General features: G+C 40.3%; 1 protein-coding gene across 1 annotated transcript in view; it reads right to left on the bottom strand.

The window, feature by feature from the left end:
- Positions 1–1,563: 1,563 nt before the first annotated feature.
- The window catches only part of pwp2h (PWP2 small subunit processome component), a 79,226-nt gene continuing 65,413 nt past the window's right edge, over positions 1,564–15,376 (bottom strand). Inside the window, exons 19-21 of the mRNA XM_060898760.1 lie at positions 6,278–6,428; positions 3,816–3,890; positions 1,564–1,977 (exon numbers count right to left, since the gene is read on the bottom strand). Of these exons, the coding sequence (XP_060754743.1) occupies positions 1,803–1,977; positions 3,816–3,890; positions 6,278–6,428 (401 nt within the window). The 3' untranslated portion in view covers positions 1,564–1,802. The remainder of the gene's footprint in view (positions 1,978–3,815; positions 3,891–6,277; positions 6,429–15,376) is intronic.

Below are 15,376 nucleotides of genomic sequence, written 5' to 3'. Positions count from 1 at the left end.
TGACTCTGGCACTTACATCAGTATAGTACAGCTTCTTCATGATCCTTAGGAACTTTGGTGGACAGCCTAGCTTTCTCAGAATAATGAAAAGCAGTTCGCAGTTTACAGTGTTGAACGTTTTCACAAAATCCACTAATGCTATATAGAGACCTCTCTAGACTCCTCCATCAGGTAGCGAAGAGTAAAGATACCATCAATGGTACCTCCAATATTACGGTACCCAGATTGTGACTCTGGGTATATCCATTCTGCTAACACTTTCAGCCTTTGCAGGATAATATCAGTGAAGGCTTTACCAACGACGCTGAGGAGCGAAATGCCCCTGTAGTTTCCGCATTCGCTTCATTCAAGTAGAATTGCTAGAAATAACGCAATGTCTAAGACGTTTGTAATGTCCTTTTCTTTGCATCAAAGCAGCAACACTGACTTGTACAAGTAATATTATGCCTTATTCATTATACTACTGGCTTCTAACTAGTTCTAATAGTTGCAGAAGTTTCATATTTGGCTATATTTATACACACACACACATTTGTGTTACATTTATGGATGCATGCATTGTCAGATTTTTGTCTAAATTACTCTTAGTGTCGATTGTAAGACAAAGGCTTTGAACAAATACATGGCGTATTTCATTTTCATTGACACTGCCAATCACATTTGTTTGCTGACGAATTAAATGTTTTTAGCATACTTAAAAAAAGAATAGACCTGCTATCTTCTTGATACAAGCCCTTTTCTTTTCACCTTAATTAATTCAGATCGTCATATTTTCGGCAATTTGTCTAAGTTTAGCTTTTCAGATGCCATTATGCTGCTACATAACTTTTTTTTTTTGATGAAGAAACAAATCAAAATAACTTCCCCTTCTTCCTCTGACAAATTCTTTTACTTGGCCTCATTTTGTACTTTCAGTGCTCAGCTTGGGCGGCATGGTGGTGTAGTGGTTAGAGCTGTCGCCTCACAGCCAGAAGGTCCGGGTTCGAGCCCCGTGGCCGGCGAGGGCCTTTCTGTGCGGAGTTTGCATGTTCTCCCCGTGTCCGCGTGGGTTTCCTCCGGGTGCTCCGGTTTCCCCCACAGTCCAAAGACATGCAGGTTAGGTTAACTGGTGACTCTAAATTGACCGTAGGTGTGAATGTGAGTGTGAATGGTTGTCTGTGTCTATGTGTCAGCCCTGTGATGACCTGGCGACTTGTCCAGGGTGTACCCCGCCTTTCGCCCGTAGTCAGCTGGGATAGGCTCCAGCTTGCTTGCGACCCTGTAGAACAGGATAAAGCGGCTACAGATAATGACAATTATGAGATGAGGTCTCAGCTTGAACTTTAATGGAGTTTTGTGGGCGTCACTAAATGGTACCTGGCACTTTCGAGGCGATTCATCAGCGTACATTGTGAGTACAAAATCAATCAGGATTAATGAAACTTTGGTATATCCGAGAGAAATTTTTTGTTTGGTTTGGCCAAATAAAATATATACAACACAAGAGCCAGCCTATCAGGGGTGGAGCTTTTCACTCAAAATACAGAGAACAACAAAAACACCAACAGACAAAAAGCCAAAATGTAAAAATATGTTGAAGTATTTTTAATCCTGTTCTACACACAAACTTACTGTATAAAATTACTGGTGGTAAATCCTATTATCAACACGTATAAAAGATGATGAATAGGTTCAGACAGTAGATATTCAGTGGATGTTCATGAGGCTGAAAAGACAGTTCCATTTAAACTGGTCCAGTCCAGATTTCACATCTTTTCCTTGCAGTTCTTGGTTCAAATTATTTTCATACTATTTTTTTCCAGTCAGTTTTCCACTATGAGTGACTCAGTCATCATATCCTCCTCTTCATCCTCTAAACCCATGACCTCTGAAGAATCCTCCTCTTCCTCACAGAGGGAATCCGTCGCCATCCTCTTCATCCCTCTCTGTTTGGACAGAGCCATGGCATAGCGAATAGTGTACGTGTTCCAGTCACAGCTGGAGGAAAACACCATTGGTTTAAGAGGTTAAAGAATGGACTTCATTTGTCAAGTAAAGTGCTTAGTGTTAACAATCTACTAAAAAAAATACAGTGGTGCTTGAAAGTTTGTGAACCCTGTAGAATTTTCTATATTTCTGCATAAATATGACCTAAAACATCATCAGATTTTCACACAAGTCCTAAAAGTAGATAAAGAGAATACAGTTAAACAAATGAGACAAAAATATTATACTTGGTCATTTATTTATTGAGGAAAATGATCCAATATTACATATCTATGAGTGGCAAAAGTATGTGAACCTCTAGGATTAGCAGTTAATTTGAAGGTGAAATTAGAGTCAGGTGTTTTCAATCAATGGGATGGCAATCAGGTGTGAGTGGGCACCCTGTTTTATTTAAAGAACAGGGATCTATCAAAGTCTGATCTTCACAACACATGTTTATGGAAGTGTATCATGGCACGAACAAAGGAGATTTCTGAGGACCTCAGAAAAAGTGTTGTTGATGCTCATCAGGCTGGAAAAGGTTACAAAACCATCTTGAAAGAGTTTGGACTCCACCAATCCACAGTCAGACAGATTGTGTACAAATGGAGGAAGACCATTGTTACCCTCTCCAGGAGTGGTCGACCAACAAAGATCACTCCAAGAGCAAGGCGTGTAATAGTCGGCGAGGTCACAAAAGACCCCAGGGTAACTTCTAAGCAACTGAAGGCCTCTCTCACATTGGCTAATGTTACTGTTCATGAGTCCACCATCAGGAGAACACTGAACAACAATGGTGTGCATGGCAGGGTTGCAAGGAGAAAGCCACTGCTCTCCAAAAAGAACATTGCTGCTCGTCTGCAGTTTGCTGAAGATCACGTGGACAAGCCAGAAGGCTATTGGAAAAATGTTTTGTGGACAGATGAGACCGAAATAGAACTTTTTGGTTTAAATGAGAACCGTTATGTTTGGAGAAAGGAAAACACTGCATTCCAGCATAAGAATCTTATCCCATCTGTGAAACATGGTGGTGGTAGTATCATGGTTTGGGCCCGTTTTGCTGCATCTAGGCCAGGACGGCTTGCCATCATTGATGGAACAATGAATTCTGAATTATACCAGCGAATTCTAAAGGAAAATATCAGGACATCTGTCCATGAACTGAATCTCAAGAGAAGGTGGGTCATGCAGCAAGACAACGACCCTAAGCACACAAGTCGTTCTACCAAAGAATGGTTAAAGAAGAATAAAGTTAATGTTTTGGAATGGCCAAGTCAAAGTCCTGACCTTAATCCAATCGAAATGTTGTGGAAGGACCTGAAGCGAGAAGTTCATGTGAGGAAACCCACCAACATCCCAGAGTTGAAGCTGTTCTGTACGGAGGAATGGGCTAAAATTCCTCCAAGCCGGTGTGCAGGACTGATCAACAGTTACCGGAAACGTTTAGTTGCAGTTATTGCTGCACATGGGAGTCACACCAGATACTGAAAGCAAAGGTTCACATACTTTTGCCACTCACAGATATGTAATATTGGATCATTTTCCTCAATAAATAAATGACCAAGTATAATATTTGTGTCTCATTTGTTTAACTGGGTTCTCTTGATCTACTTTTAGGACTTGTGTGAAAATCTGATGTTGTTTTAAGTCATATTTATGCAGAAATATAGAAAATTCTAAAGGGTTCACAAACTTTCAAGCACCACTGTATAGTAGCAACTATATATCACTTGTATGTACTATACTTTAGGCTTTCAATGAAATTCAAGCTTGGAGCCTGGATGCTCTTTAGTTTGGAGCGCTTGAGTATAATTTATATGTTTTTGTGTCAGTGGAGTTTCTGGACTCACAGTTTGGAGAGGTCATCGTGGTGTTTCTGGCTGCTCTTGATCAGCTGCTGTATAGTCGGGAGTACTGCTGATGACCTGTCAATCAAATATGCTGGTTAAATATGCAAATACTTAATATGCTAATGACACCATCACAAGGGATCATTTCACATTTTAGATATTTAATCAAAACAGTTATATTTCTTGTGCCATTAATTTGTGATCTAATCAAGCACACTAAATTATATCACTGGCATTTAGCAGATGCTGTTATCCAGAACGACGTACGACAATGAGGTAGATGACAATGATCCTGGAGCAGAGAGGGTTAAGGGCCTTGCTCAAGGGCCCAACAGTCGCAGCTTGTCACTGCTGAGGCTTGAACCCATGACCAATAACCCAGAGATTTAACCATTGAGCCACCACTCATCATCATCATCATCATCATCACCCTTGTCCAGCACTGTTGCCAAGTCGGGGTCCATGTGGACCCTATTAATCCACGTCATATTAATTGGAGCATAGTTTTACGCCGCATGCCCTTCCTGCCACAACCCTCCCATTTCTGGGCTTCCAACAACCATTCACACCTATGGGCAATTTAGAGTAGCCAGTTAATCTAATTGCATGTCTTTGGACTGTGGGGGAAACCCACGTGGACACGGGGAGAACATGCAAACTCCACACAGAAAGGCCCTTGTTGGCTGCTGGGCTTGAACCCAGGACCTTCTTGTTGTGAGGCGACAGTGCTAATGTGGAATGTGGGCCATTTTGCACGTATAAATCAAGTCTTTATGCAGCTGAATTTTAATTTGAGCATGACAATGTCAGTTTTAAACAAGAAAAAGACAAATTTTACAACTCCAGTGTTATTTTAGTTTTTGTAATATTCAGGTATTCAAGTGCAAAAAATCCACAGTTACGCATTTCATTATCTTGTGCTGTATTCACAGGCGTCAAATGAAACATTTCCTAAACATTTTGGGTTGTTTGACGTATAAAAAGATGATGGTGATTACTAAATTACTATAAAATAGTAATTTATAGTAATTACTAATACATTTTTTTAATGTTAGTAGTTCATATTTAGTAATCAAAGAGCGTGGTCCTCCAACCAAATTCAGGTGTTTAAATCTACAGATCTGCACATTTAATCATAAGGCAAATGGTGAGTGCTTACTAAAAATCACTACAGAATTTGTTCAAAGACTTTTCTACAGAGTTATGCACTGGCGTCGTAAAATTTGTCTTTTTCTTGTTTCAAATTGACATTGTCATGCTCAAATTAAAACTCAGCTGCATAAAGACTTGATTTATACGTGCAGAATGGTCCACATTCCTACCCATCCAGTGTGTATACACATCCGTGAACTCGTAGAAAAGCCTTTGAACAAATTCTGTAGTTATTTTTAGTAAGCACTCACCATTTGCCTTGTGATTAAAATGTGCAAATCTGTAGATTTAAAACACCTGAATTTGGATGGATGACCACGTTCTTTTTTGGCTGGTGCACCAACAGGTTAATTAAACACATGGGTTAGGGTTTAACCCTAGAGTTTAGCTCCAACCATGGAACGTATATAGAATTATGTGGCAATAAATAAATAAATAAATAAATAAAATCATATTTTATATTCTTCAAAGTAGCCACCGTTGACCTTGATGACACTTGACACACTATTGGCGTTATCTTAACCAGCTTCACGAGGTCGTCACCTGGAATGCTTTTCAATTAACAGGTGCCTCGTTCAAAGTTAATTAGTGCAATTTCTTGCCTTCTTAATGTGTTTGAGATCAAACAGTAAATAGTAAATAATAAAAATACAGTAAATAGACCTATTCAACAACTCTACTAATCCATATTATATCAAGAAGTGCTCAGCTAAGTAAAGAGAAATGACATCCATCATTACCTGAAGACATGAAGTGTCTTTTAATTAATAAAAATAAAGAAAAAACATTTAATTAGAAACTGTGTCCAAACTTTTGACTGATACTGTAGCTGAATCTCAAATACATACTCTATTGGCCATACAGTGTTCTATTATCAAAGAGACCTATGTAATGTGTACATATAGGAGAAGCCATGGCTTAATGGTTAGAGAAGCAGCTTTGGGACCAAAATGTTGCCGGTTTGATTCCCTGGACCAGCAGGAATGACTGAAGTACCCTTGAGCAAGGCACCGAATCCAAAGCTGCTCTGGGCATGTTACAGATAAGAGCGTCTGCGAAATGCCATTAATGTAATCTAGTGACCCTTAAACCATTTGATATTCAGACTAAAAAAAAAAAAAAAAATCAGATTATGACGTGGAATCATGATGCATTTGAGTTAATACTTCATTCACTTCCTGGTAGGTTGGACTCTGATTACTTGATATGACAAGTTATTGTATATGCTGTACCTTTGGAAGAGACATTTTGATTCTGCTAACAAGAAAATATGCAAATGTTAACAAGGGTCCTTTAAGGGTCCTCCTTACTTGTTCTTGAGCTTCTGCCCATGTAAGGTGAGGAGGCTGTGCACCCAGGTCAGGTAGAAATGCAGGTGCCTGGACTTCTCCAGAGAAGAGGCCACAAAGTCCAGTAGCTTTTCCACGTATACGTCTGGCAGCGAGCTGGACACCACTTCAACTTAATAAGCAAAAGAGAAGCTCGCAATTAAAAGATGCAATACTTTTTTTTTGTAATCAATCTACCAGGACTGTCCTGTCCTAACACATCTCTCTCTCACACACACACACACACACACACACACACACACACACACTCTCTCTCTCAACATTCATTCGCACACTGAACTCAGGGTCTGCATATTTCACTTTACCTCGCTCATTTGCACTATTCCGCACTACCTCACCTTAACAGCTATTAGTTTATTGTTTATACTGCTTATTTCTTGTTTACCTGCTATACCTCAAGTGCCCTTGACTGTTTATTTTATGTTCTTTGCTCTAATATATATATATATATATATCTCATCTCATCTCATTATCTCTAGCCGCTTTATCCTTCTACAGGGTCGCAGGCAAGCTGGAGCCTATCCCAGCTGACTATGGGCGAAAGGCGGGGTACACCCTGGACAAGTCGCCAGGTCATCACAGGGCTGACACACAGACACAGACAACCATTCACACTCACATTCACACCTACGGTCAATTTAGAGTCACCAGTTAACCTAACCTGCATGTCTTTGGACTGTGGGGGAAACCGGAGCACCCGGAGGAAACCCACGCGGACACGGGGAGAACATGCAAACTCCGCACAGAAAGGCCCTCGCCGGCCACGGGGCTCGAACCCAGGACCTTCTTGCTGTGAGGCGACAGCGCTAACCACTACACTACCGCGCCGCCCACACACATATATATATATACACACACACACACACACACACACACACACACACACACACACACACACACACACACACACACACATATATATATATATATATATATATATATATATATATATACAGGCCCGCCGACAGGGGGGGACAAACGGGTATGTTGTCCCGGGCCCAGGAATGGGGAGGGCCCAGAACTGGGCTCTCATGAAGTTGCGATTATTTTATTTCATTTCAAAATGTGTTGATTTGGGGGAGAAATGTGCTATATTTGCATTCAATAAATGATTTCTAGATCTTTTGCCTTTATTGTCTTTGAAAAAGGCGTCAAGAAGCCCCTACCACCCCTAATGCAAAAATGGTTTGGTCTGACTCTTTGATTAAGGGGAAAAAAACGACATCGTTCGATCATAGCGCTTCGACAATCAGCGTGCGTGCCATTTGCCAACATGCACAAGTCAGGAGCACAGAAAAGAAAAGAGAAAAAGAGAGGAAGAAACCAAGAGACTCAGGGGCTCACTGCATAAATATTTTAAAAAAGATTCGGATATGCAGCAGGTACTAGCAAAGGCAGTGGGGCAGCTGAGCCAGGTGACTATTCGTCCGGATTTCGTCCGGACAGTCCGGTTTTAGAGCCGTCTGTCCGGACGTCTGTCACGCGTCCTCACTTTTTACATTTTGTCCTCATTTCGGACCCTCAGCCGCCACTGTTGCATCAATCGTCACAAATCCCCGCCCATTATTTACACTTGCTATTCTCCGATGACATATAGGCAAAGATAGCCTACAGGGATTTCTCGTATACAAACATTCGCGCTGCGCGCGCAGCTGATGGAGCCTCTGCAGCCTCTGATTGTCTGGAAGCTGCTGTCACTCAGAAGCTGCGCTCGCGCGATTCACTGATTTTTGCTCCCCCGAGCTGCGCGCGCAGTGCGAATGTTTGTACGGAAAAACCTATAAATGTTGGCGCGCATGCTGTTGAACAATACTCATGCCGAAACCAAAGACATCCTTTAAAAATGCTTGGTGCTTAGAGCATCGTTTTGTCGGCAAGAGCCAAAAAGGAGAACACTTCGCCTTCTGCAAGCTCTGTCGCATTGACATTGATGTGGGGAGCAGAGGTAAAGGTGCGATAGACAGACACGCGGACACAGACCGCCACAGAGAGAATGCCAGCAGTGCTGGACAGTCATCTTTAGCCTCATTTTTTGCCCCAGCGCTACCAATCCCAATCGATGACAAAACCACTGCTGCTGAGCTGACTGTTCCACACCATTAAACACCATCACTCGTACAGGAGTTTAGACTGCTCTGCAAAAGTTGACAGGTAAGGTTATAGGCCAAATGTAAATGACATGGTTGACTGTCATTTTTCATGTTTTTCTTTTTGATATTTTTTGGATGAGCATAAATGAACACAACAATGTTTTGTTTTTAGTTTAGTTCCTGTGGATAAGCCAAGGCCAGTATAGTAGGCTAAATGACAGTAGGCCTACATGTTTCTTGACTCTTTTTTTTTTTTTTTTTCTTTTTGATGGTCATTTTCAAGTGAATAAATATGTTGGCCTATGGCATGGCAAAGACTGTTTTTTCAGTGTCTATAGATGGACACAACTCTTTACAGTGGCTTTACAGTGATGTTTTGTTTCTTGTTGACATGGTCTTGACCATCATTTTCCACATTTCTCTTTCTGATAGGTGTTCCAAGTTAATAAATATATATTGACTTCATACATTTTTTTTTATAAGCCCCCCCCCCCCCGTAATGCGACGGTGTCCTAACTTTAGGGCCTTTGTCCTCACTTTTGGACACAAGTGTCCTAACTTACAGACTCATGTCGGTGGTCACCCTAAAATGAAATGGTTGTTGACCGGTTGAATGGTTTTTGAATACCTGTCATTTAAGGGTTGGAGTGAGTAGAGACTGGGATAAGAGAGGTGGGTGTGTGTGTGGGTTGGCCCGGGGGTGTTAGGGGGGGCCCATTCAGAGCATTTTGTCCCGGGCCCAGCCAAAGCTGTCAGCGGCCCTGTGTGTGTGTGTGTGTGTGTGTGTGTGTATATATATATATATATATATATATATATATATATATAAAAAATATGTGTGTACACACAGATATATATATATTAGTGCTGTCAAAGTTAACGCGATAATAACGCGTTAACGCGATCTCAATTTAACGCGATTAAAAAAATAGTGCCGTTAATGCAAATTCTAATTTGGCCCTGCGAGTCACCCATAATTCCTGCTGAGGCTTGTCGCGCGCTGCGTTTAACTGTACCAACAGGTTTACCGTCCAAACTCGTTCACATGGGATTAGCTTTCACACGTGAGACTGGAAAAATACTTTTCCTTCAGTCTTCAGTTTCCCAGCTCATCTCCACCGGGGAGGTGTAGAGTTATAAGCAGCGAGCATTAGATAATACAGTGCCACACTATGATGAATGTTTTTGAACGTTTTTATTTTTGTTATCTGTTTTTTTCTTCTTTTATGGCAAATACTTCTCTTCAAAAGAAACTAATGAAGAGTAAAATAAAACTTTTTTATTTTCACAGTGATATGCACTTTATTTTTCATCCCTTGGTTTTCTCATCTAATATGGAAGTTATGGATGTCAGTGGCTGTGACAAGACGTGTTATGCTCTGCAATAAAAAAAAAAAAAAACACATTGGTACAAAGCAAGCCCATTCACTTTTTTATGCTGATAAGAGAATTACAATGGTTTTTCATGTGACAAAAATGTGCGATTAAATTGCGATTAATCGGGAGTTAACTATGACAGTCGCGACATTAATCGCGATTAAATATTTTAATCGCTTGACAGCACTAATATATATATATATATATATATATATATATATATATATATATATATACACACACACACACACACACACACACACACACACACACACACTAGTGCATCTCAAAAAATTAGAATATTGTGAAAAAGTTCAATATTTTCCATCAGTTATTTAAGAAAGTGAAAATGTTATATATTATAGACTCATTACACATAAACTAAAATGTTTCAAGCATTTTTCTATTTTAATCAGTATAGCATACAGTACAAAAACATAAAAAAAACCCATCTCAAAATATTAGAATATTTCATTTCGAGTTTGAGTAAAACAGTATGAACACAGTGTATCTCTCGGTCTAGTTCAGTACACACAACCACAATCATGGGGAAGACTGCTGACTTGACTGTTGTCCAGAAGATGATCACTGATGCCCTCCACAAGGAGGGTAAGCCACAAAAGGTCATTGCTGAAAAGGGTGGCTGGAAAAGGTGCACAAGCAACAGGGATGGTCGCAGTCTTGAGAGGATTGTCAAGAAAAGTTGATTCAAGAACTTGGGAAAGCTTCACAAGGAGTGGACTGAGGCTGGTGTCAGTGTATCAAGACCCATCACGAACAGACATCTTCAAGAAAGGGGATACAACTTTCGCATTCCTAATATCAAGCTACTCCTGAGCCAGAGACAATGTCAGAAGTGTCTTATCTGGGCTAAGGAGAGAAAGAAATGGACTGTTACTCAGTGGTCCAAAGTCCTCTTTTCAGATGAAAGTACATTTTGCATTTAATTTGGAAATCACGGTTCTAGAGTCTGGAGGAAGAGTGGAGAGGCACAGAATCCAAGGTGTTTGAAGCCCAGTGTGAAGTTTCCACAGTCTGTGATGATTTGGGGTGCCATGTCATCTGCTGGTGTTGGTCCACTGTATTTTATCAAGTCCAAAGTCAACACAGCCATCTACCAGGAGATTTTAGAGCACTTCATGCTTCCATCTGCTGATGAGCTTTTTGGAGATGCTGATTTCCTTTTCCAGCAGGACTTAGCACCTACCCACAGTGCCAAAACTACTACCAAATGGTTTGCTGACCATGATATTACTGTGTTTGATTGGCCAGACAACTTGCCTGACCTGAACCCCATAGAGAATCTATGGGGTATTGTCAAGAGGAAGATGAGAAACACCCGACCCAAAAATACAGATACGCTGAAGGCCACTATCAAAGCAACCTGGGCTTCAATAACACCTCAGCAGCGCCACAGACTGATCACCTCCATGCCACACCGCATTGATACAGTAATTCATGGTAAAGGAGCCCCAACCAAGTATTGAGTGTATAAATTAATATACTTTTCAGAAGTTGGACATTTCTGTATTGTAAATCCTTTTTTTTGATTGATCTTGGGGAATATTCTAATAATTTGAGATACTGGATTTCTGATTTTCATGAGCTATAAGCCATAATCATCAAAATTAAAACAAAAAAGGCTTTAAATATTTCACTTTACATGTAATGAATATAGAATATACAACCCCGATTCCAAATAAGTTGGGACAAAGTACAAATTGTAAATAAAAACGGAATGCAATAATTTACAAATCTCTAAAACTGATATTGTATTCACAATAGAACATAGACAACATGTCAAATGTCGAAAGTGAAACATTTTGAAATTTCATGCCAAATATTGGCTCATTTGAAATTTCATGACAGCAACACATCTCACAGGGGATGCCTCACAGTGGTAAACATGGCCTTGTCCCAACTTTTTTGAGATGTGTTGTCATGAAATTTAAAATCACCTAATTTTTCTCTTTAAATGATACATTTTCTCAGTTTAAACATTTGATATGTCATCTATGTTCTATTCTGAAAAAAATATGGAATTTTGAAACTTCCACATCATTGCATTTCGTTTTTATTTACAATTTGTACTTTGTCCCAACTTTTTTGGAATCGGGATTGTATGAAAGTTTACCTTTCTGAATTAAGTTATGAAAAAAAAAGGAACTTTTTCATGGTATTCTAATTTTTTGAGATGCACTAGTGTGTGTGTGTGTGTACACACACACACAAAGTTGGGACAAAGTACAAATTGTAAATAAAAACGGAATGCAATAATTTACAAATCTCAAAAACCGATATTGTATTCACAGTAGAATATAGACAACATATCAAATGTCGAAAGTGAGACACTTTGAAATTTAATGCCAAATATTGGCTCATTTGAAATTTCATGACAGCAACACATCTCAAAAAAGTTGGGACAGGGGCAATAAGAGGCTGGAAAAGTTAAAGGTACAAAAAAGGAACAGCTGGAGGACCAAATTGTAACTCATTAGGTCAATTGGCAATAGGTCATTAACATGACTGGGTATAAAAAGAGCATCTTGGAGTGGCAGCGGCTCTCAGAAGTAAAGATGGGAAGAGGATCACCAATCCCCCTAATTCTGCGCCGACAAATAGTGGAGCAATATCAGAAAGGAGTTCGACAGTGTAAAATTGCAAAGAGTTTGAACATATCATCATCTACAGTGCATAAGATCATCAAAAGATTCAGAGAATCTGGAAGAATCTCTGTGTGTAAGGGTCAAGGCCAGAAAACCATACTGGGTGCCCGTGATCTTCGGGCCCTTAGACGGCACTGTGTCACATACAGGCATGCTTCTGTATTGGAAATCACAAAATGGGCTCAGGAATATTTCCAGAGAACATTATCTGTGAACACAATTCACTGTGCCATCCGCCGTTGCCAGCTAAAACTCTATAGTTCAAAGAAGAAGCCGTATCTAAACATGATCCAGAAGCGCAGACGTCTTCTCTGGGCCAAGGCTCATTTAAAATGGACTGTGGCAAAGTGGAAAACTGTTCTGTGGTCAGATGAATCAAAATTTGAAGTTCTTTATGGAAATCAGGGACGCCGTGTCATTCGGACTAAAGAGGAGAAGGACGACCCAAGTTGTTATCAGCGCTCAGTTCAGAAGCCTGCATCTCTGATGGTATGGGGTTGCATTAGTGTGTGTTGCATGGGCAGCTTACACATCTGGAAAGACACCATCAATGCTGAAAGGTATATCCAGATTCTAGAGCAACATATGCTCCCATCCAGACGACGTCTCTTTCAGGGAAGACCTTGCATTTTCCAACATGACAATGCCAAACCACATACTGCATCAATTACAGCATCATGGCTGTGTAGAAGAAGGGTCCGGGTACTGAACTGGCCAGCCTGCAGTCCAGATCTTTCATCCATAGAAAACATTTGGCGCATCATAAAACGGAAGATACGACAAAAAAGACCCAAGACAGTTGAGCAACTAGAATCCTACATTAGACAAGAATGGGTTAACATTCCTATCCCTAAACTTGAGCAACTTGTCTCCTCAGTCCCCAGACGTTTACAGACTGTTGTAAAGAGAAAAGTGGATGTCTCACAGTGGTAAACATGGCCTTGTCCCAACTTTTTTGATATATGTTGTCATGAAATTTAAAAATCACCTAATTTTTCTCTTTAAATGATACATTTTCTCAGTTTAAACATTTGATATGTCATCTATGTTCTATTCTGAAAAAAAATATGGAATTTTGAAACTTCCACATCATTGCATTACGTTTTTATTTACAATTTGTACTTTATCCCAACTTTTTTGGAATCGGGGTTGTATATACAGTGGGGCAAAAAAGTATTTAGTCAGTCACCAATTGTGCAAGTTCTCCCACTTAAAAAGATGAGAGAGGCCTGTAATTTTCATCATAGGTATACCTCAACTCTGAGAGACAAAATGAGAAAAAAAATCCAGAAAATCACATTGTCTGATTTTTAAAGAATTTATTTGCAAATTATGGTGGAAAATAAGTATTTGGTCAATAACAAAAGTTCATCTCAGTACTTTGTTATATACCCTTTGTTGGCAATGACAGAGGTGAAACATTTTCTGTAAGTCTTCACAAGGTTTTCACACACTGTTGCTGGGATTTTGGCCCATTCCTCCATGCAGATCTCCTCTAGAGCAGTGATGTTTTGGGGCTGTCGCTGGGCAACACGGACTTTCAACTCCCTCCAAAGATTTTCTATGGGGTTGAGATCTGGAGACTGGCTAGGCCACTCCAGGACCTTGAAATGCTTCTTACGAAGCCACTCCTTCGTTGCCCAGGTGGTGTGTTTGGGATCATTGTCATGCTGAAAGACCCAGCCATGTTTCATCTTCAATGCCCTTGCTGATGGAAGGAGGTTTTCACTCAAAATCTCACGATACATGGCCCCATTCATTCTTTCCTTTACACGGATCAGTCGTCCTGGTCCCTTTGCAGAAAAACAGCCCCAAAGCATGATGCTTCCACCCCCATGCTTCACAGTAGGTATGGTGTTCTTTGGATGCAACTCAGCATTCTTTCTCCTCCAAACATGACAAGTTGAGCTTTTACCAAAAAGTTCTATTTTGGTTTCATCTGACCATATGACATTCTCCCAATCCTCTTCTGGATCATCCAAATGCTGTCTAGCAAACTTCAGACGGGCCTGGACATGTACTGGCTTAAGCAGGGGGACACGTCTGGCACTGCAGGATTTGAGTCCCTGGCGGCGTAGTGTGTTACTGATGGTAGCCTTTGTTACTTTGGTCCCAGCTCTCTGCAGGTCATTCATTAGGTCCCCCCGTGTGGTTCTGGGATTTTTGCTCACCGTTCTTGTGATCATTTTGACCCTATGGGGTGAGATCTTGCGTGGAGCCCCAGATCGAGGAAGATTATCAGTGGTCTTATATGTCTTCCATTTTCTAATAATTGCTCCCACAGTTGATTTCTTCACACCAAGCTGCTTACCTATTGCAGGTTCAGTCTTCCCAGCCTGGTGCAGGTCTACAATTTTGTTTCTGGTGTCCTTTGACAGCTCTTTGGTCTTGGCCATAGTGGAGTTTGGAGTGTGACTGTTTGAGGTTGTGGACAGGTGTCTTATACTGATAACGAGTTCAAACAGGTGCCATTAATACAGGTAACGAGTGGAGGACAGAGGAGCCTCTTAAAGAGGAAGTTACAGGTCCGTGAGAGCCAGAAATCTTGCTTGTTTGTAGGTGACCAAATACTTATTTTACCGAGGAATTTACCAATTAATTCATTAAAAATCCTACAGTGTGATTTCCTGGATTCTTTCCCCCCATTCTGTCTCTCATAGTTGAAGTGTACCTATGATGAAAATTACAGGCCTCTCTCATCTTTTTAAGTGGGAGAACTTGCACAATTGGTGGCTGACTAAATACTTTTTTGCCCCACTGTATGTGTGTGTGTGTGTGTGTGTGTGTGTATATATATATATATATATATATATATATATATACACATACACACACACACACATACACACACACACACCTGTGAGTGTTTAGTCTATGTCTGTTTCTTATCTAGAGTGTTTATACTGTTTATATTGTTTATTTCAGTT

Source organism: Neoarius graeffei, chromosome 18 (assembly GCF_027579695.1).
Source record: "Neoarius graeffei isolate fNeoGra1 chromosome 18, fNeoGra1.pri, whole genome shotgun sequence".
NCBI classification, from domain to species: Eukaryota; Metazoa; Chordata; class Actinopteri; order Siluriformes; family Ariidae; genus Neoarius; species Neoarius graeffei.
Note: the sequence above shows the minus strand (reverse complement) of the source record. Positions and strands in the feature narration are given on the sequence as shown.